At 43.7% G+C, this 27,421-nt stretch overlaps 1 protein-coding gene across 4 annotated transcripts in view; it reads right to left on the bottom strand.

Moving 5' to 3' along the window:
• Window positions 1–26,221, bottom strand: part of LOC306789682 (laminin subunit alpha-3-like) — a 51,717-nt gene extending 25,496 nt beyond the window's left edge. For 3 of the 4 annotated variants that reach the window (XM_079285758.1, XM_079285759.1, XM_079285760.1), the window contains exons 1-28: window positions 25,802–26,221; window positions 25,102–25,254; window positions 16,013–16,130; window positions 14,818–14,936; window positions 14,559–14,729; window positions 13,928–14,028; window positions 12,552–12,667; window positions 11,732–11,850; window positions 11,223–11,313; window positions 9,816–9,947; window positions 8,548–8,598; window positions 8,368–8,415; window positions 7,283–7,417; window positions 6,897–7,031; window positions 6,373–6,507; window positions 6,059–6,111; window positions 5,494–5,593; window positions 4,536–4,588; window positions 4,266–4,371; window positions 3,972–4,071; window positions 3,452–3,608; window positions 2,704–2,842; window positions 2,331–2,473; window positions 2,123–2,226; window positions 1,500–1,656; window positions 1,008–1,171; window positions 796–904; window positions 613–710 (exon numbers count right to left, since the gene is read on the bottom strand). In XM_079285758.1, coding sequence (XP_079141884.1) covers window positions 613–710; window positions 796–904; window positions 1,008–1,171; window positions 1,500–1,656; window positions 2,123–2,226; window positions 2,331–2,473; window positions 2,704–2,842; window positions 3,452–3,608; window positions 3,972–4,071; window positions 4,266–4,371; window positions 4,536–4,588; window positions 5,494–5,593; window positions 6,059–6,111; window positions 6,373–6,507; window positions 6,897–7,031; window positions 7,283–7,417; window positions 8,368–8,415; window positions 8,548–8,598; window positions 9,816–9,947; window positions 11,223–11,313; window positions 11,732–11,850; window positions 12,552–12,667; window positions 13,928–14,028; window positions 14,559–14,729; window positions 14,818–14,936; window positions 16,013–16,130; window positions 25,102–25,254; window positions 25,802–26,074 — 3,380 coding nt within the window. In that variant the 5' untranslated portion in view covers window positions 26,075–26,221. The remainder of the gene's footprint in view (window positions 1–612; window positions 711–795; window positions 905–1,007; window positions 1,172–1,499; window positions 1,657–2,122; window positions 2,227–2,330; window positions 2,474–2,703; window positions 2,843–3,451; window positions 3,609–3,971; window positions 4,072–4,265; window positions 4,372–4,535; window positions 4,589–5,493; window positions 5,594–6,058; window positions 6,112–6,372; window positions 6,508–6,896; window positions 7,032–7,282; window positions 7,418–8,367; window positions 8,416–8,547; window positions 8,599–9,815; window positions 9,948–11,222; window positions 11,314–11,731; window positions 11,851–12,551; window positions 12,668–13,927; window positions 14,029–14,558; window positions 14,730–14,817; window positions 14,937–16,012; window positions 16,131–25,101; window positions 25,255–25,801) is intronic. The other variant, XM_079285761.1, reaches the window with a different exon arrangement.
• Between the last annotated feature and the right edge of the window lie 1,200 nt (window positions 26,222–27,421).

Below are 27,421 nucleotides of genomic sequence, written 5' to 3'. Positions count from 1 at the left end.
TTAATATTCTGTAAATATGGAAGCGATGTTTTGTGAATTTGGAAATGTGTCACAAACTACTTGAATAACCCGTAAATGAACATAGAACCACTCAAAGGCAACAGCAAACAAACACATTTTAAATGCATGGACAGAACACGTCATTGCATCCACTTTTTTTCAAGCATGCATATGTGTATGTTATCTTAAGATTAGGGGAGATATTTACTTTTTTTGCTTTCGAATCAATTCCCATAATTAGTTTTTTGTGACATATGTCTTTTCCCTTTTTCAAAGGCTTTTTTTCTACACTGTTCAGGGTTAAATACAAAGTAAATGACAGGACTGCAAATTGACAGCTGTGAAGCTGCAACCCAGTCAGTGAATTTAGTGTGACAGAGAGAAAGAGAGGGTTTGACCTAAAGTTCAGCCTCAGGTAAATGACCGTACGCAGCTGCAGGACTGTGTGCCATCACACCTGGAAAACAGATGTGTGTCTCCACAATCCAAAACAGCAACACAACGCGGAGGTCTGATCTTGTAGCATATCTCCTAAATTACAGCTTACATTAATGGCTGTTGAAAAAGTTTCTGTGTGATGAATGTGAATCAGGTTTATTCAATGTGACTTACCTATCCTCAGTGAAGCGGCCATTAGTGGAGACGCACAGCACCTTCGGGTCTACATAGTCAGTGGAGAACTCTTCTGCAGGGACTGCATACACTTTATACTACGGAGAGAAACAAACGTGTTTTAAACTGCATGCTGCTGTCTCGATACTGAGCTATTATAAATTGTGGAAACATTTCCCTCACCAGCAGGAACGATGTAGTGGAAGTTTGCAGAAGAATCTCCGTCTTGTGAGTGAGCTGCAACATTGCCACCGTATTTCTGCTGTCCACTGCCACACTCCGGCACAAGAAGCTGCAGGAGGTCAAAGACACACAACAGCTGAAACACTTGTATCCCACTGTAACGACGTTTTGAGAAGCTGAAGCAACAAACGCAAAAAAAAAAAAGGACTCACCTGAAGGCACAACTGTAAATGTTGGCCCTGGCTGGGATCTGGCCACCTGATAGGTCACTGATGATGATGTTGACATTCTGGACGGCGTCCACCTCGCTGGCATACTCCAGGACGAGGGCGTATGGGCCAGGACGAGGCACACGCAGACTGAGTTGGAGCTGCGACTACAGGACACAAATCATACAAAGTGATTCTGGTTTATGTTAACGACTTTAGGGAGGTATAAAAGCAATTAGTAAAAGATTACAAAAGAATGTTCCACTAGTGATATAAAGGATTTTGCCTTAGCTCATTGGGAAGTAGTTCCACAGTCCCGATGCCAAAAGCCCAATCATTTGCTTTTAATCTGAACTTTGAAAGAGCAGATAAGAACCTGCCAAACGTCTATTTTATAGCTGTGTGTTCAACCTACTCGTGATTTAAGGTACCATATTGAAACCAAACTCTGAATGCAGTAGTAACGGGTTGAAGCTCCGTATCCCGGCCTTCTACCTGTCTGCCATTGAGAGCGGCCATCTCAGGGTGATCTGGGGTGGGCCGGCGCACACGAGCCTGCCTCCTCCTGCGCCCGCTGCGGCTGGTGAGCTTTCCTTGTGAGCCCAGTGCAGAGCTGAAGCCATCCATGGCCACATGCTTGTACAACAGACAGCTGAGACAGAGACACACACACACACACACACACAGGCAGAGTCACCAAGAATGATGAGCGATGATTACATGACCATCCTGTTTTAGTTGATGTGGAAGTCAAGTCTCACACATCATTAGAACATTGCTTTGTGTACATGTTACTGCAAGGGATTGTTGATTGCTATCCATTTTGTATGTTTTCTGCTAATGTAGTGCATATTACTGAAAAATTAGGTAATTTCTCTCCTTAGACATTTGCAAAACATCTGTATATTGTGATTTATTACAGCCATAAAAATATTTAACATTATAGACTTCCTTAGGATCATGTCATGTAAAGAAACCAAGCCAATAACTGTAAACTAGAGCTGTGTGTGTGCAGTATATGGATGGCTGTAAAAATGAAACTGACCCATGTCATGCCTTAGTGAATATGAAATAGGGACATGGCTCAGAATGACTGAAGATAAATGTTAAAGACGTACTTTGCATCCTTGTTTGCAGTGGGTAAGTATGTGCAGGGCTGGGTGATCTTCTCCTGCAGCAAAGGTGCCCCATAGTAATCCTGGGGCAGCAGCACTAAATAGTCCTGGAGTGACAAAGTGTAATACACTTTAGTGTTTACAACGAACAAATGAACAAAGTGTAGGACTCCAGTTCATTTCTACATTGTTGTCTTCCTCATGAACTCACCAGCAGAACCCCCTCTGCCCTGATGTGAATGACCCACGTCCCAGGGGTCAACGCAAAGGGCTCAGCGAAGCCCTCTCCTGGAACAGTGAGGAAGGATGGGGAGGGACTCCCAGGGAATATCACTTCCTTACTCTGATCTGACCCTGAAGAAAAGCAAGCAGAAATGTTTGTATTGTGACGCATTCACAGATGACGGGGGGGGGGGGGGGGGGGGGGGGGGGGGGGGGGGACATCATCAGCATAGGACACATCACACACCGGCTTACGTATGAATGACATACAGGAGATGGGTTATTTATCGTATTTCATCAATGATGAGTTCGATTCGATGATGTGAAATGAACATGAGATGTAAGGGCTGAGGCAGCCTCACCTGCGGTGCCTCTGTTATTGGTAGCCTTGATGCTACCGGTCACACTGGTGCTGCTCGGGTTAGTGAACCGCAGAACCACATGGAATAAGTGCTGCTTCTCATCTTTTCGGTCAACATGCACCGTTACCCTGACTTCACTCTGCAGGGACGAGAGTGACACATAGCTGACTGCCTTGGTTTGAGTAGCGATGAGTGTATAGTGTTGTGAGAAATTATGTCAGGTGAGCAGCGAACTCCAGCAAACAGAGCGGGTTAATAATCGACAGACAGCAAGCAAGGCGAAGAGAGGAACATAAAGCCAAATGAAGGCGGGCCCTTCACTTACAGTCACAGCAAGACTGAGAGCCGGCTTCGTCCACCACCAAGATCCTCGCCCTCACTCGTGCTCTCCCCTTTCTTTGGGGTGTGGAGTAGCGCATTACAATATGGAAAGGGCCAGGAAAGCCAAGGGTAAGCGTTAGGATCACCTCCGGCTGAAGAGAGATAGTGTTTGTTCTAAGAGAGCCGGTGTCCACAATCCCACATCAGCCCTGATATAATAGGAGGTTGTGTGCTTGAAGCAGGAATATCAGTGCAGAGGTAAAAGCAAAACAATCATAGTGGCATCAGAATAGATTGAAATCAGAAAGCTATAAGGTTATTGAAGTGGCAGATAGTCCCAAAAATAAACTGGCCACACTGTAAATTATAAGAGGACTCTCATCAGTGTGTCAAAAAGATCAAGGTACCGACGTGAATGTGTACACACCTGTGCAGCAGACATTACAGCATAACCTCTCCAGCTGAACTCTGGGAACTCTCGGGGGTCATAACCAAAGCGCACTGGTCTGGCGTTTGGCGTGGTGCCCTCCTCCACCTCAAACTTCAGTTGGTGCAGAGCGGGGAAGTAGTAGCTCGGTGCGGGCCTAACAAGGTGCATGAAAATGTTCATGAAAAATATGTTGCCTGAATCCTAATAGTATGCGTCCACAGGAGGGGGTTTGGCACGAGTGGCAGCTTTGCTTTCCAACATTGGACGCTTGATGGGCTGCCACCTGATTGGACAACTTTTTTTGGGGGCAGTTTCCACAAGCGGCAAGTCGCGCTGGACGCCCCTGATTTGCATAAAGTTGGCTAGCTTTATGCAAATGAGGATGACACCCCATCTCTCGAAACACAGCGCTGCGTTACCAGAATAAATTACATACGATGACAATGAATGGGAAACTGACGGATGATGTGGAAATGTACCATCATGCATTGTGACATTCAAGACAGCCCCTTCTTACTCAGTGCATTTACGGCCAACTACATTCTTCTGACACCGACACTGTCCCGACACCTCATCGCACGCCGTGTCAATGGCACCACCTACATCACACTGGCAACCTATCAGGCAAAGAAAAAGTCATGATTGAATTAGTCTGGAGGTTTTCTGGTCAACCGGATTTAAAACCTTCGGTGGAGTCTTGAAGGTAACAGCCAGCAATGTTTATTCGTTATTCCTCATATGATGATTTGCTATAGTAACATAGTTAACAGAATACTATGTAAGTGAGATGTGGTGAAGACGGATAACGTACCTTGACAGCCCAAATAATTCTTTTTCTGCAGCAGGAAGTATCCATCCTTACAGGTTTCACACGCATGCCCACATGATTTAGGCTTACAGTGACACTGTCCACTTTTCTAAACAAACAGACAATCAGGAGATTACGAGACAAACAGATTCAATTTTACAAAATTGTGTCTGAGCCATTCTGTCAAAACTCTGTATGATAAGAACCTAATCTGATTCACAATGTGATCAATGGATGTGTATCAGTCACTGCAAGTCATAATGAAAAACTCACCTGTTCACACTCTCCAACGCCACTCAGGGTCCCCTTCACATCACACCGACACTCTGGTGTGAGATATGAGAGAGCCACACAGAGAGTGAGAGGGGAGAGGGGAAAAGCATAAAGGGGGATATACGATGAATAGACTCTGATTACAGGATTTTGTCTCGTTCGTGGGTGAAACAGAACGGCACAAAACCCCACAATCGTCAGAGATCTGCACATCAAAGGTCCAAGAGAGCTTTACGGCCACAACTTGCTTTCAACACAGTGAATAAAACTTCCCCTTAATGTCCGGTCAGTCAACCAGAAGCATTCTTAGGATATTAAAAGCTCTTTTTTTTTGCCCCTCTGTCTTGTGTCTTCAGGTAGTGCGGTAGTGGCAACATTCTTGTTCTGTAACATCAGACAAGTATCGGGACAAAGCCTGAAGCTGTTCCCTCACCGGCTGGAAACTGGGAGCCCCTTTATTATTCCCCAAATTTAAGCATTTTTAGAGGATTAGGACAGAGTTATTTTTTTGTGGGGGGCTGGAGGAGTCCAGAGATATTGTTTTTAATGTGCCACTGGGTACTCATTACTGCATGAGATCTCACAGACTCACTTGCAGCTCCACACTCAAATCAATTCACAGGAATTTGCCTGCATTTGTGTGTTATTCCTCAGCTCCCCTCTGAGGGACAGGAAGGCCGATCTGGCCTTGTTGACAGGGGTAATGTTGACATATCCTCTGGGTAAGAGGGGCCAAGACCCATATCAGTGCCTTGTCAGGTTGCGACTGGTGATTTAAGACAGTGGGGAAAAAAATGTGGTCAGGGATCAGAACGAATACAAGAGACTGAAATAAGACTGGGACACTTTTTGCTGACAAAAGGTCAACGAAGTATTTTCTTTTTTTGGGGGGGTATTTTCTTACACCGTAGATAAAATGAAGTCAATAGTTTTCCATTCTAGATTTCCGGTCACTTACCTATACAGCCACGAGAGTTGTCTGTTGCTAGTTTCCAGTAGAGAGGTTTACACCTGTCACACAGGGGTCCCTCTACGTTCGCTTGGCAGCGGCAGGAGCCCTGAAAGAACAGATAAGGAATCTAAGGATTGTTGAAACTGCTCGCTGCTGTTCAAAGTTATATTTGTTTGAAATCCGATTGATTGAATTCAAAGTGCCTGCATATTAAACTACAGTACCAGTTTTCTGAATGACTGGAAATGTTTGTTTCTTTCAAACATAGCACATGTTCCAAAATAGAGGAGGTGACAATCTTCCAGAAACTTATTGTTTTTCTTCCTCTTCAAAAACAGAAGGAAGTCTCTCTTCCTTTATTCTAATTGCATTTACATTTCAGGGCAAAGCACTTCCTTCTGAAATCTGCTGGAAGACGTTTTAGCAGCACAGCTGTGTTATCAGTTGTACACCGTTGAGGTGATGTAAATCCACACCCAACGGGCCCCGTACTGGAATTAGACTGTGACCACTTCTGTTATCAAGGCTAGTAAAAACATGGTCAGAGTTGGACTTTGGTAGAGTGGCATACCGATTGAGGATCAGCGACCTCTGTTCCTGCTGGGTTACACACACTGATGGGGGCTGGAAGCACAAAATGAATCAACAACAAAGTAAAAAAACATGAGTAAATCAGCAAATCGTATTGTTCCTCTTTGCAGTGGACTATCAAACATGGCTCAAATATCGTTTTATATTACAGGAGTGAATGAGGAGAGAACTATCTACATGTGAAGAAATGATTCATTGAACAATAGGACATTTCTGGACCCTGCTGCATTAAATACAACTGCTCTAACTGATATGACATTCATTCATAAGTATGCTGGTTCTTGATTTGGTTACCTGAGCACTGGGGGAACCGGAGTCCAGAGGCGCAGCGGTCACACTGCTGACCCACCACCCCAGGGAGACACAGACACTGACCCGACAGTGGGTTGCATATGCTGCCATATGAGCCTTCTGGTGAACACTGACAGACTGGGGACAGGAAACAAGCTGAAGTGAGTCACATCACAGGGGTTAGGTGAATCTGGTATTTTGTTTTTTCCATAATGTGATTTCCTTCAGTGATTCCCAGCTGTCTATTCTTGGGAATGCGATTCCCTAGAAGGAAGAAGTCCATATATTTCTCATGCTCCACTACTCTGTGACAAGGTTGTGTCATGCAGAGTACATTAATAAATTAATAAATGACAGCAGGGGATGCTGTGGGAGAATGAGCATGTTTGTTCCACAGAGAAGACGCCACAGTAAGCCCAGTGAAACCAGCGGCAACATTTTTTCCACCAGCAGTCAGATCCCATGCACCCAATCAGTGTATCTGTCGCAGTTACACTGGAGAGCATAGAGGGATCAAAGCCACTCACCAGCACAGTCGGGGTATCCATAGAAGTTCGGTGCACATTGTTCACACTCCTGGCCCGTGTAGTTGGGAAAGCAAATACACTGGCCACTTGGACTGCACACGCTGTCAGCCACACCAGCCCCGTCACAGCCACACGCTGGAGGAAGAGATAGAGAGTTTGTGAGCTGCTGTGATTGCAATCTTTTACAGTTAGACACTCCTTATTCTTCTTTAGAATCAAAATAATCCATCATTCATCGATATAGGACTGCAGGGCTCCTTAAAATCAACATAGAATTGGTTAAAAAAATACTTTAAAGACACATAAATACATTCAACATTTAAATCTCGTGGGAAAAATAAAGGTCATGTTTCATAATCATTCAGACGGGTTACACTGAATCTCACCCTGGCAGGTTGGGAAGGAGTGGTATCCTGGTGGACAGCGGTCGCATCGCTCCCCCTCCACACCCTGACGGCACAAGCAGCGGCCTGCGGCATCGCACACCCCGTACGCTGTCCCTCTGTAGTCGCATACACACTCTGTGCACAAACAAAAATGTTTATTTTAACAATAAAAGTAACCAAATTAAATCCTAACGAATAGAAATTCAAATGAGCAGCCCTATTGCACCCTGAAGCTTCACTGCTGCCCACGTCTTTCCAAGCTTCCCCTGGTATTGGTATGTGAATGGACTTGGCACTAAGACAGGACAGCCACCAAAGAGACTGCCGCCGTTTTCCTCTGTCCCTAAGCAGCTCCAAAACATTACAATCAGCTTTTGGAAGGCTGATGATAAAATTCCTTCTCAGTCAGCTCACAGGAGTTATTGTTTGCCTACATTCTCCGATAAATAAGACGGGGCTAAAGTTTTAATGGAAATGCAATATTTCTAATTGTGGGTTTCCCAGCTTAGAGGCAACCAGAAATGGAAATTTAGAACAGGGGCCATAACTAATAATAGACTGCTTAGTTCTCACAGTCCCAACTATTGCTATCCAGAAAGAACGGCGACCACTTGAACTTACATCCCCAGTGACGGACATGATGATTCAGGACCATCAGAGTGTTGTCACAGAGTAGCAGATTTACTCATTCTGACAATATATCATACAAGTATTTCAACCGTACCATTAAACCCAATGATAATATGCTGCCAGTTCTGTTTTTATAAGGCCTATAAACATTATCTGACCTTTAGCCGGGCCTATGTACATCAAGCCTTTCTTGACTGACCCCTGCTGTTCTCAACATTTAACTCTGCCGAAAACCAGTGGTGCCTGACATGGTCCTCTAAAGCCCTTTTAAACAACCTGGGCTGCCTGTAAGGAAATGTGACTCAGGTGTCTGTTGTTTGTTCTTCTGCTTTCTTTCTTTTTAGATACAGTGAATGCAAATGAGAAGAAGCAAAAAAAAAGAAGCTATTATCATAGCATAGCCGTGTAAACACTTGTATAGCAGCACACACCATATCAGGTATAATCACACTCACGCTGACAGCTGGGTGAGCCGAAGAAACCGGGAGGGCAAGGGGTGGGCCCTATAAAGAGAGAAAGGAAAAGGGAGAAATAAGGAGGATGAATAGTAACAGCATTTGTAATGGTTGTTTAAAGACATCCCTCAAGCTAAATTGTGGTACGAGACACTGCAAAGTCTTGTTGATTGAACTTACCCACAATAGGTCCTGCAGGGGATTGGGTGGTCGCTTGGTATACGGGATATCCTGATTGAAAAGGAAATACATAGAATTAAGACCTCCACTGATGGGAAACTGTGAAGTCAAGTAAAACCCCAAGTGCCAACTTTATTCAGTGCAGTGGAAAATTGCTTTTATTTGAAATTCACATTTACAAAAACGTACCAAAGAAAACGCGATGCAGTTCGAGTCAAGCATCGTTAAAGAACATGTAGGTCGTTATATGTGCTCGTTCATTCTCTTGAGAAAAAGATCAATCCTCTCATCTTACTTTGGGCAACAAAGCAAGTAAGGGTATTTCCTAAAGCGTAATGTTTCTGTTTTTGTCATTTTGCAATCTTGCAAACCCTGGCATGTTCACATCTTGTGTTTTACACTGACTCATTGTGCTTTGACCCTGTCAAATGAATAAAAGAATAAAACAAGAGTCAAAACTGTGATCGCTATATGTAAAGAACCATAGCCTTCTACTAGCAACAAACCAAATCGACTTGGATCTAGTGTGTCACACATACAAGCTATAGAAATGTGCTATAGTGACACAAAACAGCAGAGAAGAATCTCTTGAAACCCAGACAGCCTGCTAATGACTGTGTCAGCGTGTTTAGACTAGTTTGTCTGTGCTTCCAGTCTGGTGATGAGAGACCCAGTTTTAATAATAACTTCAAGGAATAAATCTATCTATTGCTCATAAAATGCACAGTCAGATTTTTCTACGATTCATTTCACGTTTATATGACATAGGGAAAACAAAATATGCTGGGGGGGGGGGGGGGGGGGTCAGATTATAGTTCTTAAAAAGGAGGAAAACAATTCAGAACTACTTATAAAGATGAAAGACTGGGTGGCTTATCTCTACGCCCTGGCTGTAGCCAGACTAAGATAAGATTGGGAAACTCTCTTCAGCGTGTCTAATATCTGAGTCTATTTGTTTGGATGGAGGTTTGGCATGTTCGTCAATACTGTAGCATGAGCATACATCCTCCTGCATCGAAGGCATACTTCCCTCAAGGGGAAAACTGACTGACACACAAAAGGCTAAAAAAGGGTGAACATGAAACTGATTCCAGACGTCAACGATTGGGTTCAGTTTCACCTGACTGTGTACACATGAGCTCCCACACACACACACACACCGTTTCATCAAAGTTTCCTCTGTTGTCCATGAGTCAAAGGGACAAGGGTAAAGGTAAATTGGGTGTTCAGTATGTACTAAGAGAAAAAAACTGAAAACAAAAACTTACGAATGCACTGAGGGTAGTAATAGTATCCGTCCGCACAGCGTTCACAGTTGTCTCCAGCAAATTGTGGCTTGCAGATACACCTTCCAGACTCCATTTCACAGCCGGCTGTAGTCCTTTCGTCACACCTGCAGGCTAGTCGGGTCGCAGGTTGTTGTTTTTTCAATTAACATTTACTGACAAATGTGCAGCGAACACCAGGGGTGAAGCCCGATGTTGTTAACATTCAGATGATTTCCCCATTTTCATGCCATTTAATAACAGACAGCCTATTAATCTGTACGTCATCTGGGGAAAAACAAGACAGTTACCATGAGAAGAAATCCTGTAAAGGCCTACCTTCTACTTTGTATCGAATTGTTCTCCAACTGTCTTCCTCATTCAGAAACCATAACACAACAAATGTTAAAGATGACTTATTTTAATCTCGTCTAATGTAATTGTTTTGGTTACATAACATACATTTAGCGGAAAACAGCATTACTAATCTTGAAACCTATTTTTTTTATTCAATTTTTTTAACAAACTTTTGCTGCATTTATTTGCCGGTTCAGTCAGTGAGACTGAGGGGTAATCACACAAAGATTAATGTATTTTAAAAAGTTCAAAGATTCTTGGCTTTTGAGAAAACATTCATTACAGGAGATCCTGGGATTGAGGGGGTGGAGTTTGAGGGATATACAGTAGCTATTATAAAGCTGATACGAATCATTTTTTCCATTCTTTTCTGGAAACTACTATACTGGCTCACAATTCAACAAATAAAGAGCATAAAAAATGAGAGATCTCAGAAGCAAATAATAACTACTGAACCTTTACTGACTCGACGTTTGCCGAAAGGAACAGCCTTCCTCTGCAAAGACGACTGAATTGAGTTTGTGGATTTTATGGTTTACTTTTCAAAGCGCTAGGGGCAACCAGTTTAATTCCACTACTCTCTAATGTGCAAACACAAGTGCCATCTATTTATGTGGCGAGGAGAAGCCATGGACCATTAAAGTAATGTAAACAAGAGTGGAGCCCAGTATAGCAATAATACAAGCGCTGGTGCCAGTGGTGCTTGGCATTTGTGTCTGTCTCAAACAAGACGCCTCTCTTTGAATAGACCATTGTTTTGGCTTCGCTTGTTTGTCATACATACTGCAGATACATGGTGAGACATCATTCAATTCCCCAAACGGCTCTACAGCTGTAGTCTGGACATACAGTTCAAGTTATATCTCCGTAATATGCTTTCATTGCATTATTTAAAGCAGCTGCAGAAACTGACGTGAACTGGTATCTGAAGAATTTCTACTCTCATTTGTTTCATATAATTTCCACGTCCATATGTCTCGAGGTACAAAATGAAAATCTGGAAATTTAATGTAACAATAAATCAACGGGACAAACACAGAAAACGCAACTCACGTATGCATCCAGTGGGAGACTCGGGAGGGACTCCGTAAGGTCTGTAGAAACCTTCAAGGCATCGCTCACAGTTCACTCCAGCAGTCTTGTGCTTCAGGAGAACACACAAATAATGTGTGAGCCACAACTCGTACATAATTGAACAGGAGGAATAAAATGATGAGCACAAGAGTCCTATGCTCTGCAAAGTAGAATCTCTTGCTTAAAATGCACATTTGACGGGACACAATGGTTTCATGTACACTCTGCATCTGTATCATATTCTAGACGGGATATCATATTCACATAATGCTCAATGAACTTTATTTTGACCAAAGAAAATAAGAAAAAAAATCGAAGAAGGTTGTTTCGGCCCAACAACCCAAAAATGGAGCACCATCAAATGTCCCAGAGGACTCCATGAAGATACACACAACATGGACATTTTTTATTCATACCCTCCTCCCCTACAACCACCACACACACATGCACACACAGGAATCAGTTTAGACTTGACATGCATTTCATACCTGACAGTTGATGCACACTCCTCCTCCGTCGTACCTTCTGAAGGTGTCTAAACTTGCTCTCCTCTTTTCCACCTCTGGGTCGTAATAACAGTCAAAGGCATGGGAGAAACACTGGCAGGCTATGGAGGAAACCCCCCAGACAGACACACACACACACACAAAATTATTCGATATGCCTCAGCAAATAACCTCCCCTGTCTATATGTGAGCACCTTAAGCTACTCATTCTCCAAAAAGGAGTTTTAAGTCTGGCTGTTAAGTACGAAGAGAAACTATCAAATCCAAATGAAACAAGAAGGCACGTCCTCTTCCTGTATACCACCCTTGTGTCTCATTAATGTTTATAAGTGGTTAGGGTGCATTTCCACTGCAAGAGTGCACTGATTATAGAGTCTGATTCATCTTTCTCTCTCTTTAGTGGTCATTTTTCATGAAGGGAAAATTTGTCGAGAGTCCAAAGCAATTCGATTCCAGCTGACACGGGCTCTGCTGGCTGACCGGATGGCTCGCCAATAAGCTGGCCTGGCAGACTCTCTGCTAGGCAGTCGCGGCCCTGCCTAGCCGGCTGGCTAGATGGCTAAGCTGGCGATAAAAAGCTGTTGTCCTGGAGCTAGTTGTGCACTGCGCTGTTCATTATACATGCCATATGAGGAATGTCCTCTCAACTCTTCACTAAGGCTCTCTACAACACCATAACAGGGCATCCACAACTTAAATATCAGAGGCGAGAGGACACTTCAGCCCACTCTGGGGGCCGTAAATTCAAGATGCCAGCAGAGTGCTCTCACACTGACTGGACCATTGTACAATGCACACTTACGATGACACTCGTTGGGGCTGTCAGCAGTGGCGACACGCCATGGCTTCTGGTTAAAGCCTGGGCAGCAGCGGTCACATGACTCACCGCAGGTGTTGTGTTGGCACTCACACTGGAGTCTGCAGACAGGAGATGAGACACCTGGATTTAATGACGCTAAAGGTTTAATTTAAGGTTTAAAGCACAAACCCTCTGAGCTTTCTTTAAAACCTGGTAAAAATGTATTTTGTCAACCACTTGGGGTCAGCAGAACCAGCTGTAGACACAGCACTGACATATTATTACCTTATTAGGCTGAGCCAATGATTCTAGTCTGAGTCGGTTTTATAGATTCTACCATTTCAATTTGTACATTGCTCTTTAAGTACTTGTATTAATATTTCTGTGTTTATTGTTATTATTATTATTATTGTATTAGTTGTTTTGGCAAGCATCTATTTATATAGCAGACACAACATTAGCAGTCATGTTTCAGACAATCTGATAACTCTGTTTTGGTCTCCACCAACTCCTGAGGTAAACATCTGGCTCTTTAGCTGCTTGGTAGCTGTACTGTTAACTTTGTCTGTCTGTCATTTAGTGCTCATCAAGTAGCGTATGAAAGCGTTTTCCAGAAATCAGTGAGACAGAACCAGAAGAGTAAAGCTGAGGGCAGCAAACCAACACAATGAGCCGAAAGACGCTAAAATCAGAACTGCAGAGTCAGGTGTTACTTATCTGCATGTGCATCACTCCGAAGAACACTTTTCATGTCATACATAGTTTTTGATCCATTTTTAATGCAAAAATATTGATAGAAGTAGTTTTACGCCAATAGGAAAATTCATTTAAAATGCCCTCGTTGATAGCAAACAATAAAACCCAATGAATGAATGCTATGTTGTTCTGTTGTTTAGCTGTTCAGAATACAAAGGCCAGCAGTGGTTCAAAGCAGCACTTTATCACATATCCTGCCTATTTACAACATCATAGCCAGTAAACAGAGTAACTAAAATGATCTGCTGACTTTTACAATGGTGATGTCAACGTACAAACACATGAGGTAACTGTCCTTCCTCAAAAACAATTCTCTATCACTCAAATCACTAGATTAGCAGCATCTCTGTGGTCTTTGCCTCTCTGTTTTCAGCATTCAGTCATCTCAGTACACTGTTTACACACAGGGGCCCGTTGTACAAGCAGAGTATTCAGCTCAGTTAATGAACAAACAGATGAAATGGATTTACTGGTTGATGTTATACTTCAAAGTTGACTTTTAAAATGTTTATAGCGAACCGGTTCAGCTTATAATGAATGAGTGATGAAAATTCAACCAGAAGTTTCCACACCAAAGTATTGAGTCACGTATTTATAGCCTCACGATGAAGAGCATTACGAACCTCTTTGGGTTGTCCTGGTAACGCCCCCCAGCACACTCCTGTGCATGTCCATGACAAACGCAGCGTCCACCAACGCTGATGTCTTTGATACTATAGTAATACTGTCAAATAGGGAAAATGTTATCGCCAGCTACGTTTCAAAGTAATAACAGTGTTTTCAGTAACATCACCCACACCAGAACGAATGTCTGGCTTTGCTTGGCAGCGAGCGTGAGTCACACATGCTGACTGGTTAAACCCTGAGCTAAGGCTAGATTTATGGGGTGAATCAGTGCATTATAAAAAAGAGATAAGATAAGAATCAACGGTTGACATCATTGATTTAGTCTCAGCATGTCTAACAAAGAGAACTTAACGAGCCGTTTTGGACATGAATCTTGGGGATACATTTCTGGAAGTCTTCCAGAAACATAAAACAAGAAACATGAACTTTAGTCTCACTACGCTGATGCTACAGTTCTTTACAAGGATGAGTGTGCGAGCAGGAGGGAGCATGCCAGTGTGTTTGTGTCAGCAAAGAGAAAGCTGTAGGGTGGGTGCTGCTGAGTTGTAAATGTGGCTTGCCCAAATGGGAAACAGGGGTCTTGTCAGCATGACACCTTTGTGTGAGGTTGTACAGTATGTGCCTCACCCTGCGCGTGACGGTGGGATCTCTGTGGGCCTTGGCGATCAGGTGGCCCAGCAGGGTGCTGGTGCGGAGGAAGCGCAGGCGGATGTGGGTGGCCTTTGTGAAGTCTTGCAGCACCGGCGAGAAGGTGAAGTTTTTGGACCCCGGCCGACCGTTGATCAGAGACACCACAATCTGGACAACGCAATGTTTTTTTCACAGGATTGTTTTTGGTACCTCGTAAAATGTAGTAATTTTGGTTGAGTTTAAAGTGATATTATACCTCTCCGTTCTCCAAAGGGTCGATCCGTGAGTATTCTGTGGTGCAGACCTGGTCATCATCGTGTACTATACGAGCGTTGGGCTGCTTTCCGAATGTTTCAATACACTCGCGCTTTGAATCTGCCAAAAAAACAACTTTCAATCCCTTATTCCATTCATTTTCCATTTGAATGCCCCTAGTTCATGAATCATGTGTTCAGGTGCTTTGCCTGAAGCTCTGACATCTGATATTTAAGACTCAGAGTAAAATATGTAATATGTGGTTTTTTTGTACTGTTGTTAATCAGACGATTGTAGGAAGAGTAACATCCAGTGTTCTTGGAAAAAAACAAAGCCTTCAAAAGCATTGAAGCTAAGGAATGAATCATGAGAGTTGTCTGTGCATGAACATGAACTTGGATCAACTCAAATTGATGGCAAAGAGAAACTCTGAAATCGTTAATCTGATGAGTAACAGCTGTGTCTCCTGGCAATCTGTGTGCACAGGTGCCTCCCGGATATTAGACATCGTAGCTCAGAAGTGCAGACTCAGCAAATCTAGAGCACTTATTCAGGTATGAAGTTCAGGTACTTTAGAAATGGTATGACGTTACAGGCCAGGTAATTAGGCTCAACATTTGCTGCGTGCCACCACTTGCTACTTTCTACACAAACTCTACCACCCAAAGCATAAAGCTTTCAAGCCTGACATTTATCCTGGAATTCATTTAAAGTTATAATGTTCTGTTGTTCTGACTTCCTTTTTTTCCCCCACACAACCAAAACAAACACACTTCTTAAACACTTAAGCAGGGTGATCAGTGTGCCGGGATTAAATGTGCGCTAGTAAACAAATTGAATCCGTCTTCACACAGGGTCTTTTTTTTTTTTTTTTGACTTGTCGTGGCAGGAATGACACAGGTGTGATTAATAACGATAATAATGTCTGCATTCCATTCAGCAGTGCCAGTTCCCGGGGCTCTGGCACTCCACATGATGGATCTCTGGCATGGCTGAGTGGGCCATTGTTAGTTACACCTGTGCATTTCCTTATATAGAGTCAGAATGTCTGCCATGAAAAAGGCCTATTTCCAAACAAAATCTGCTAATTATGATTTCACAACTGTTTATTAAAAAAACAGGCCAATCCTCCATGTCTGTGTTTTTGTGATATATAATCTAAAACACTGCAAAAAGACAATCACATGGGAACTTACGTGCAAAATACTGCCAGGGGTTGAAGGTTCTCCCGTTGTCTCCAGAGCGCTCCAGCACCCAGAGGTCAGGTCGAGGTGAATTAGCAAACTTGAGGAGGACGTACGCCACATGGAAGAGCTAAAAAGCAGAACACAAAGAACAGGCGGAAAAAAAAGCAGTCACTGCTCTGAACGGATTTTGGCATTATGTTGTAGTTTCCTGTGCTTAACTTGCTCTATAGAGTAAGTCCCCAGTCTTGGCCGGCAGCACTGACTGTTATTTCCTTTCTTGTGAAAGCACAACATCAGCTCGGCGGTTGTTGTAGCTCTGCAAACGATCGCCGCGGATCGAATGACTTTAATGAGGATTCATCCATCGCACTGGATGAAGGCCGAGGCCTCCCGCTCTGAGCTTTTATTCTTGCAGGTAACAGTGTGGCCGTACAGCAAAGTGCAAACAATTCACCAACATTTGTCAGCTCAGAGTCAATAAAAGTGATGCAGGTGCAGCCAGGTTCGTGAAAAGACATCAGCTAAGCCCACATGATTCACGTCTGTTCTCTGAACTCTCTATCTCCACCTTTCATCAGAATATGCAGTCCATACAAGGGCAGAACCTGATGCCAATGATTGTTTCAGCCAACACTGAGCTTTCTGTCAGGCTCAGAGCAGTATGTTTCCGTTACAGTTCATCAACATCCTCGTCAAGCCCCAACACCGGGATGACTTGATTGAACATTGTTCAATGGAAAGGTAATTCGGTAGTCAAAGCTCTCTTTGTTACGGTCTGGCATGGCTTGGAATTCAAACCCTGTGACACCAACCTGCATGTGACACCTGCAGTGTCAACAGAAAGCCTAACCTACGCCTGACCACCACACCCCTTGTCTTGTTTTCATGAGGCTGAAACACAGTTTATCTCGGTGCAGTTTCAGTTCTGGCGTGGATCCCAAAGTAACATATGCCGTAGGCATACATGCTAAACCCAAGGTACCTTCCCTCGGGATTGAAGTAATGGATGAAAACTGTGCCTAGAATATTGTGTGCTATTGAAATAAAATAAATTTCTGTCGGCTGTCTTCTCTTTGAGAGGGACGATGAAGGCAGGCCCACACTCGTCTAGCATCCCTCAACGCCTTGATAAAATACCCCAGCGGGCATTTGAAACATTCAGGCTGCTGTCTCTCCTTGCATGAGGCAGCGAGCTATGCTAACACTCATATCAAAGCAAAGCAAAGAGTCATGGACTGTGTCAAGATGGATCCACAATTCTCTTGATGGATTTCTCCCCCCCCAACCCTGAAGCGTATCGGCCTGAAGTTCAAGTAGCTCTTGGGTTGATGGATCGTGAAAGGGTTCAGAGGTCAGCTGGGGAACTGTTTGGCTTTTTTCTCTGAAAACTCAACAATCCCTAATAACAGACAGCAACATCATGAGGTAGCAAAGAGCCTACCTTTCTGAATGCCCCGTAATCCCTGTAGTCATTGAGCAAAACCATGACAACCTTTAAGGCAATAAAATAGCTTAGAATGCCTCTTTTCGACCTCAGCTTTGAGTGAGGTGTGTTTTGAAATTAATCAGAAAACAGTTCCACCCACATGCAACAGGATGTGAAAAAAAAGGGTTCAGGCGCACGGAACGTAAACAAGAAGTGGGCTGTCAGCTAAAAACAGAAGCAAATCTTTTCCAGAGGAGCAGCCTTTTTATCAATGTTGTGCTGAGGAACAGGAGGAAGTTTAGTTCACACGGGCTGTGATGACATCAAGGCAGGGCCGGGGGAAAGGGAGGCACGGGAGTGAGATGGGGGGGGGGGGGGTAAAGAGGGTTGGGGGTGGTCAGAGACGTGCTGGCTGGCATGCCGACTCATCTCAGATTCCAAACATAGCGGCACATTCCCCTTCCCTCCTAATGCCCATAACGCAGAGCATGCCACTGCCTTCAGGGACCCGTCATGGACAGCAATGCACAGCAGTGCAAATCATCTCCACGACTTGTCATGAGTAAAGATTGTAACTACAAGATGTTCTACAATGCCCCTTATCAGTTCCAGTTCGGCTGCAGTTAGATTCCAAAATGTGTGTTGTCGGGGGATTTGTGGAGTTAGCTATACTGGCACATTTGCACGTCATATATATATATATATATATATATATATATATATATATATATATATATATATATATCAATGGTGATATTGTTCAGTGTTGTGTACTGTACATTTTTATTTTTTTAAAGTTACTTGATTTAATCTGAAAACACCAAAATAGGCAATCCAAATGCTTCCTCTTATTTAATCTCACTCCTATGAAAACTGTGTAAAGTCTGTGATCTGGAGAGTAACGTAAACCTCGTGCATCCAACTTTACTTAAAGCAACAGTTCACCCAGAAATCATGACTTGGTTACTCAAGATAATCCACAGACCTTGAATAGGTATTTTTGATTTTGGGGGGGAACTGTCCAACACCGACTTGATGCCAGTAACTGAGTCTTTGTGAGAAGAACTCTCCGGAAACAAACCCAGCGAGAAACAGACAGCGTGATCTTGGAAGTCGGGGCCTGTCCTGGCACGGCGTCGCTTAATTTCAGGCCCGTCTCTCCAACTGTTTCCTGCCAGTCTAAACACACACTCTTGAAATATGTCCAGCACCTACGTATTGTTTGCAGGGAGCATGAAATATCGTGATGGCATGCGAAGCGCTGCAGTGCAGGACTCCAGTGGCGTAGAGAGACATGAAACAGATTGACAGGCTTGTGGCAAAAACACTTGGAATAACACTTGAGCAGAGCCATCCTCTGCCCCTCCCAGGTATCTGCAGCCTCGGGCTTTAGACAAGAGTGTCATGCCAGGAGGCTGTTAGTGTAGGAGGCTGTGGGTGGGTGTCAAAAAGGTCAGGGGTTGAGCTGTGCCAGGTAAGGACTGTTTGACACCAACCCTCTCTGCCCCCCCCCCCCCCATCTCAAATTCTTGACCTTGAATGACCTCCTATAATAGCGTCACATATACAAGGTATAAAGTATCCAGACCTCCTCTAACCTTCTAATTAACAGCAGGGCAACACCGCCAACAAAGTCCCCCATGACCAAACTCTATTGTATCAACAGCATATTAACATTTTCCCTTTCTTGTTGTGAAGTGTAAATGAACTTTGACAAAGCAGACGCAGTCACACTCCTAAATCTGTTGACCCCTGACATTTCACGCCCACTGTGTGTTTGCGTGTGTGTTATCATTTCTGGATTATTGACCCGTGACAGTTCATGCCTAGTTGGTGCGTGTGTGTGACAGCTCAAGAGTGATACATGTGGTGCACATTAAGTGTGAGCTGCAGCGCCACTGCTTCACTTCATACATGCCTGCGTTTCAGGTAGTAGAGCTGTGGAGGAGTGTTTCATACAAACTGAAGATTTAAAAAAGAAAAGAAGAAAAAAAGGCCTGATTGCGTGACCCTTTGCCACTTTCTCCTGCTGCCGTGCCTGCCACGTGGATCTCTTCACCTATAATCTCTTTGTGTTCACCAAATGAAGTGTACTGTAAAAATGGACGGCTTAGGAATTTCTCACAGCCCTCTCAATCAGAAACTACAGTGCATGCAATAATTACGATTTGTTTATTTCATAATCCATGTGTTCTAACTTGAGATGCTCTGATAGCACTTTTTTCCATCCTGATACCGATACGTGAACTTGAGTATCAGCCGATACGGAGTACCAATCAGATACAAGTGCGTCAAAAACTAAAATATATATTATTAATATTATTTAACAGCTGTATACTACTAACCCTGTGTGGATGTGATCTATTTGCTATCATTGTTGTATGGCCTGGCTCAGGTTAAACTCTTTGTAAAACATGAACATGAATGGACAAGTAAGCCGTCTTTCTTATTCCTCGTCTCTGTTAAGAGTTGCATGTGCCGAGTCGATAGACCGGGCAGTGTGTACGGAATCAGATAGTGAGTGGCATGAGTGTGTAGCGTGAATGAGCTAATAAATTATGTAATATTGGTTCGGTTTATATACTTGTTGATACTCGATCCAGTATTTTAGGCTGCATCGTAGGGTGTTCCCAAACTGGTATCAGTATTGGAACAGCTCTAATTCTAATATCATTCTGTTGCTTTAATAGCAGGTGATGTATGCTACCATGTGTAGTTGAGATATAGACATAGTACATGACGTTTAAACTTTATATGTAATCTTATCTGATTATAAACAGGAGATGTAAGACAGTAATCTAACATCAATAAGTAGATTTTCAGCAAGAACAGTCAAGAAGCAGATATTGAATATCGTGACCCCAAAATTCCCCCCAAAGGGCACCACCGAGCCAAGGGGACTAAATCTACAGCGAGATCAGAATCCTGACAGATTGAAGCCGTCAGAGCGAGCTCCTGAGAGTCCGATGTGAGATCAGAGGAATGCAATTCATAGGAGAGGAGGCATCACCTTCTGTTAAAAGTGGATCAGCCCCGCCAGACACAGCATACTGCAGCCCAGTGGGGTGGAGCAGTTGGCCTCCACTTTGTAACAATGCAATGTACAACTGTTTGTCTGTGTGCAACAGGTGGGCGCTGGAAGGGGAGAGGGGTAGTCTGGTGTATTCTTCTCTGTCTCCATGACAGAATTAGTTGTGTTCAGGTTTTTCAGGAACTGATAAGCCAGCGGGAAATTTTGTTTTTTTTTCATTTTTCTCTGAAATACTGACTCTCAAATACATTTTGAATAATTGGTTCAAGAGAAAAGAGAAAACATTGAAATGTTTCAGTACAGTATGTGTGGGAAACTATTGCAATATTGTACCGATGCAGTACTCCCTTCCACCGCTCCCATAATTAAGAGCCCTATCACGGGGGTCCAGGAAACCTCCTGCTCTCCAACACATCCCATTGCATCAATGCCTGCGTCAGTAAACCTGTTACCACTGATTAGCTTTTCCACGTATGAATTGATGACAAAGCCTTACAGAGATGAATAAATGCCGCGTTAACCCCCAACAACCTTTTCCACATCTGAGCTCCAGATTTAGGATGAACTGAGGTCCAACCGTCACCCGTGATGCCAGACTGCTATACCGCTAACTAGCACGAGGTGGCTGTTAGCGGAGTAGTAAATAGCTGCTGGGTTGGCATGGCGCCTCAGGCAGCCCGGCTAAAGACACGCGCTTACATCACCTCCATCGTCACTACAGCGATGGGGGCATGTCTAACGGACAATTTTGTCTCTGGGGTCGGACTAAGCCGGCTGCACTGTATGAACAAATCTTCATCACCGAGCATGTACAACAAAACAAGCTAGATTTTCAACAGCAAGGGAATCTATTCTTTGTCTCAGGTCTCATATTCAAAACATATGACTCAATTAGGATTATAGCCTCAACATATTTGCTAACCACCTGTTGCAGGAGTCGGAGGGATGCAGCAATACGCAAGTGCACACGCAAGAATCATACATGGTTGTGTCTGGATGTCTACTCATTCAGAGAGCAGAATACGAGGGAAAGTGGAATGTTTTCAGTCTGAGACTTGAGTGTTTGTGTGTGTTTTTTTCTGTCTCAGTACTTTCTCACCATCAAATTACACCACCTCTCCATTTCTATCCATTTGGTGGAAAGAGAGGGCTAGGTCACTTTCAGGGAGGCTTGAGAAGAACCAAACTTTTGTGAGCGTCTGAGAGCACAGAAAGGATGTCACACAATACCGCCTAGAAGGATTCTAACACAAAAGGGGGTGACGGCTGCAAATAAAACATTCAATCCCAACTTCAGTGGGAGGTGGACGCCTGAGAGGGGGGGGGGTTGGATTAGGTTCCAGGGGAATGTCTCTAAAATTGAGTTGAGTTGAGTTGAGCTTTGCCTCTTGACGATTGCAAGAACTATAAGCAGTGACGAGGCCATTGCTCTAACCTGAATCAGATCAGGTTAATTTTCTTGCACGTACTCACTTCCCCTACAAAATGAAATGCATGTATGTCCAAAATCCTAGTCGCAGAGCAAATAATGTATGAATCAAGATAAACAACAAGCAATCAATCAGTACAGTAAACACAACACACTACCACATCGTCAACACAACGAACACCTGTCGCCTGCAGAAATAATCCACAGCCTTCGCCTTCATATAAAAATGCCAGTTAAATCCCTTGAACATCAATCCAGCAACTAACCAGAACTTCAGCGTTTGACACCGACCAATCACAAGCAGCTCAGTCTCATCAGATGGGAGACGGGCAGCAAGCAGTAAGCCCTGGTATGTTTGCCTCACATGGTCGACTCTGGGCTCACTCAGGCAGATAAGCACTTGCGGTCAGGGCTCCTAAAATACATTCCCCAGAAAAAAGGAGTGACTGGCCGTCTGATATGTGGTGTGTATGTTTACCAGAACAATGGCTTGCCTACTGTCGCTGTAAATAGTTTAACAGGTCAAAAGTTCCTGGAAGAGTCGCCAGTATTTTGGTGGACACGGAATACATCTATAATTGGATGGACAAGAAATGTTTTACTGGTTCTTGATCTACGGCTAAACAAAATGAGAGATAAACCCATTCAAGGCAAGCTGTTAAAGTCAAAACCAATTAAGATATGATCTTCTTACCTCAAATGCACTCATCTTGGACCAATTCCTCTAGAAGTAAACAAGCCATTTATGCCAAACACCATATTTTTCTCTACGGAAGCCAACTGAAGATTATCGAGGTAATTTCCTGACTCAGGGTAGGATTCGTCATGGGTCACGGGTCACAAGCCAGGAAGTCACAGAAACAGGGAGCAGTTAACCATAGACATAGAGCTTATAGGGCTTATCAAGAGGAGATTTAGAGAGTGATCGTTTAACTAGAAGCCTTTGGGCTGGTTATTGAAAGTCGCACCAAGATTTGAAGACAAGTAGCTTGAACGAAAACAACACTAAGTCTACAGCCTTGCTAGCTGCTCGGTAAGGCAGCGGTAAATGCTAACACCATCATGCTAACATGCTCACGATAACAATCCAAACGTGCTGAAGGTTAGCAGGTATACAGTTCATCCTCTCAGTTTAGCGTGTTAGCATGTTCATTTTGCCATTTGCCCGAAACACAAAGTGGTAGCATTTGGGAATGTCATTAGTTTTTAGTCAAAAACCAAAGTATTTGACAAATGTAACTTTTGATCTGATGATGGCGCAAGATGAAAAGTCAGGGAAACAACAAAGTTATAATTAATCCTGTGGGGGACATGAACGTCTGCCTAAAACTCAAAAATGTCAACCTCATGGTGGTGCTAGAAATAAAGTCAGGGGATCACCAGAATCGGAAGAATTCATCCTCTGGGGACAATGAATGTCACACAACATTTCAAGGCAATTCATCTGACAGACTTCACTTCTAGTCAGATTAGATTAGGTTCAGACAATCCTCCATACAGTAAAACCGGAAACAGCTCTGTCAAAAAGGCCTCTCTCTTTGAACCTCACCATTTTAACATAAACATCAACTGTGCTGTTATCTAATACTTCTGATCAGAGCTGTATAGAAAGCAGCAGAACAGCCACCTGCGTTGGTGTTGAAAGAGACCACAGAACCCATTCAGCTGGGTCTAGCCCACATAGTTCATTGAAAACATAATGTACCCTGTGGCTAGGAAGAAGAGAAAAACGACAAAGCTAACAAAGCTTCAAACATGAGAGCTCGAATGCATGAGATTACATGTGCTATGAAATACAATACTTAATTAAACTCAGAAAGATGTCTGAAGAAAAAAATCTCCTTTCAAATATAAAACCAATTCAGATACTAGCAGTCTTAATAATGGAGTGATATTCCTGTCATAATCTGTGGTTCTTTTCTCTCATTTCAGGGTTTTTTCATCAAGTGCCTGAATGCTGAGTTTGTTGATTTGAGACAAAAGAGGTTGCCAAGCTGCCAACTGATAAAGTTCTTATTGGTAAATCACAAATCTGTCCCCCACATGGCATGCCACGCTTTATTCTCACCGAGTCAGTTTTTTTCTGCACCACTCACAGAAGATTTGAGTGCTAAAACAACCGTGCCATGAAGAGAAAAATGTGTGTGACAGGTGTGTGTGTGTGTGTGTGTGTGTGTGTGTGTGTGTGTGTGTGTGTGTGGTGTGTGTGTGTGTGTGTGTGTGTGTGTGTGTGTGTGGTTGAGGTGTTGCTGTGAGGGAGGGCAGGTTGTTGTGAGGTTGGTAGTCACCATCAGAGATCTAGCCGGGCTTTTTTTAGCACGCAATAATACAATAATGCTCCTTTCCCGGCTCCCAAATAAACTGAGCATGACCACGTATTAGGCAGACATCCCTGCAGGCCCTACGTGTGTCCATCCGCTTGTACGTGTGGACTATCTTTAACCGTGTAGGATCTTCGCTCAGCTCAGTCGGCCTAAAAATAGAGATACAAAAGCCAACACCCATTGTCTGACACAGCGCCCACTGGGAGCCAAAGATGTGACACGTGTGAAGAGGAGCTCTTTTGTTGCTCTCTTATTTAAATCTCCTATGGGCCTCCTTACACTCTTCAAATCAGATTTCACATCCTTCTGATCCCCAATCCAGAAAACGAAATTCCTCTCTTTCCCCCCACTAGATAATGGAGCGTGAGGTGCAATGTTTTTACGGTGAGCCAAACTCCTTCCAGAGACCCGGGTCATGATGATGGAAGCGTATAAGCCGGCCACAGGGGCCCTGAATCTGATTCCTGGCAAGCATCCAGCTGCGGGACATTATGCACATGATCACTGATGGCTGAGGTGATGAAGCTTAAACTAAAAAACATAATTGTGTAACTCCTGTTGGAATACCTTTTTTAATAGAACACCATGAGTCAAACAACTGTCTCCCCAGCATATCCAAAACAAACGAGCAGCAGCAAAACACAGCACTGAAGAAGAACATTGCGTAAAGATATTGCCATTGCACACCAATGGCAATATTGCGCCCACAAATGGCATCACTCATCCCACAGCAGCAGAGCAATAAATAAGGCAGAAAACTTTCCTTCCCCTCCCTCAAAACATCCAGGTGCAAATATTTTACTGTCGCCACACAGCGATCATCATTCACACTGCAGGCTGCAGCAGGTAAACAGCGGCTCACAGCAGAGTAAAGTATGATAGTCTCACCTGCCCAAGGTCCAGGGTAACATTCACCTCGTTGTAGCCCGCTCCCCTGGAGAGAGGAGGGCTCTGCCACCACCGCTCTGTCCCATCGATGGCGTTGGTCACCGGGTGGGCTTTGTTGGGGTCGACGGAGTTGCAGTAGTCACAGTACTGACCCTAAATGGTGTCAAATTGTTGGTATTCAGAGACATGCACACCCCAAATAATTGCAGAAAAAAAACCACATGCATGATATATAGGCTAATGGAGGCAGGTACTGGCAAATAACTAACCTAATGCAAATATGAAAAAGATTGCAACCACAGGCAAAGCTTAGACATGTCCATGCCAAACTGCTGTAATGCAGGGCCCTTCAGAGGAACCCCTGAGGGGACTGGACCACTTTTGAAAGTGCATTTCCTCGAGCAAACTCAACTACAATGGTGCAAAACTATTTCTGGCAGCTGTACAACTTGGCTATGTCGGACAGAATAGTCAGAGCTTTAACAAAGGCACAAACATTTGGAATGAACTATGTTCATAAAAACAGCTACATTTGGCGTGCGTTCTGTCAAAAGTTCAGCTGTATTTTACACAACCTAATGTTCACTATGTGTATCTAGCCACAATTTAATTTCCTATTGCAGTGTCTGCATGTTGTTGTTATTCACCTTTTGCGCGCGGACCGAAAGCTTTAGTGAGATCGCATCCATCTTTTTCTTACCTGTATATTTTGAGTAGGAGGTCCGTTGTTCGGTCCACCGACGAGCTTACAGTACAATTCATATTTCGGTGTCCCAGCCTCATCCTGACCGCAGGTTGCCGTGGCGGAGATACTGGTCACATCAGCGAGGTTGAAGTACGGGGGATTCAAACCCAAACCTCTCAAGGCATTAGAAGTCCCTTGTCCATCTGCGTCCCTGAAAAGCGTGACTGAAAAGGTAAAAAGTACAGCGAGGAGATGAGCTCCTCTCATCCCTCTCGCCATGTTCCACATAAGAGATCCCTGTAGATGCCTGAGAGCAACCCGCAGCGCGCAGGTCTTGTCATCTATAGATCTCCATGAAATGCGCCCAAAAGGGGCTGCGCGAGTTATACGCGCGAGGCTCTTTCTGTAGCACTACGCGTCTGCTAATGACACCGCTTTAAGTTTGGTCTCCTGCTTTTGAAGGTGCGCCCTCTTTCCGCAGCATGTTTCCACGCTAACGACGCCAGCTTCCCCCGTCTTCCTCACCAAACTGTGCGCCACACTGGAGCTATCAGGTGTCAGGCTGTCGATGGTCCGAGCTCGAGGCTAATCTACTGAGTGGGGCCAAAGGGCTCCTATCACAGTAGACACTGCGCCTCTTTCGTCGCTTTTCTTTCGTTTTTAACATGGAAAATCTCTCTGAACTACAAGTTTGAAATACATACATGGGGCTAAAGCGTATTTTATGTGCAGATATTTGTAGACAACGTATTTCTAACCTTATCATTTTACAATCGTCGTTGAAGGAATCGCTTGTATGTTGCTGTGTGCCATTTGAAATAGACACTGCATTATAATCACGCTGAGAAATGATCTGCAAATTCAAAGGCAATTGGAACTGACTGACAGTTACAAAAGCAATAAATGTTACAATTTGATTGTAAAATGAAATTGTCCAGCCATATGATGAATATGGAGGATTGTTAAGGAGGCTTCCACAGTGTAATCTATATTCTAATTTATTCGTCATATCTTATATGTATAATTTTATATATTTTTTAAAGTTTTAATGTAAAAGTATCACCTCTTAAAGGAGGATCAGATGAGCCCCAAACCTGTGAAGTAGCCCACCAGTGGGTTTGCAGGTTCTTCACGTCATGGACATTCAACAGTGATCTCGGGGCGACCTCCAGTGGACAAAACGGTCATCACATGAGAATCATCAGTGAAGTGGATTTGAGTATCACGCACACTCCTGAAGTATTCGGTTTTTTCACGTCATTGGCCTTTAGAAAGAAGAGCTGCTATATTGTGTTACACCTAAAACGACGCTTTTCTGTCGTAATGTATGCATGGTGTTGGTGTTGGTTATTTCTACAGTCCCAAAAATGATTCTCAGTGAAATAAGTGTACATGTTTCTGAAACAGCTGTTTCTATTTGGGTCATTAATAAAAAAGATACAGGTCCAGCAACTTGTGTTGTGTTTGCAACTTGCACGAGAACAAAACGCGTGACTCACTGGCAGGACGGTTCCTCCCAGCATCGTTGCCATTCCTCTGGACTGGCCTGGCTGCTTTGCTCGATCGCAAGTGTCATTGTTGAGGGAGTGATCAGCAAACAGGAACTTGTTGCGCGGTGACAGACGGCTGGGTAAA

This window comes from Melanostigma gelatinosum, assembly GCF_949748355.1.
Source record: "Melanostigma gelatinosum genome assembly, chromosome: 15".
Lineage (NCBI taxonomy): Eukaryota > Metazoa > Chordata > Actinopteri > Perciformes > Zoarcidae > Melanostigma > Melanostigma gelatinosum.
The sequence above is the reverse complement of the archived record's forward strand: the minus strand, read 5'-3'. Positions and strand labels throughout refer to the sequence as shown.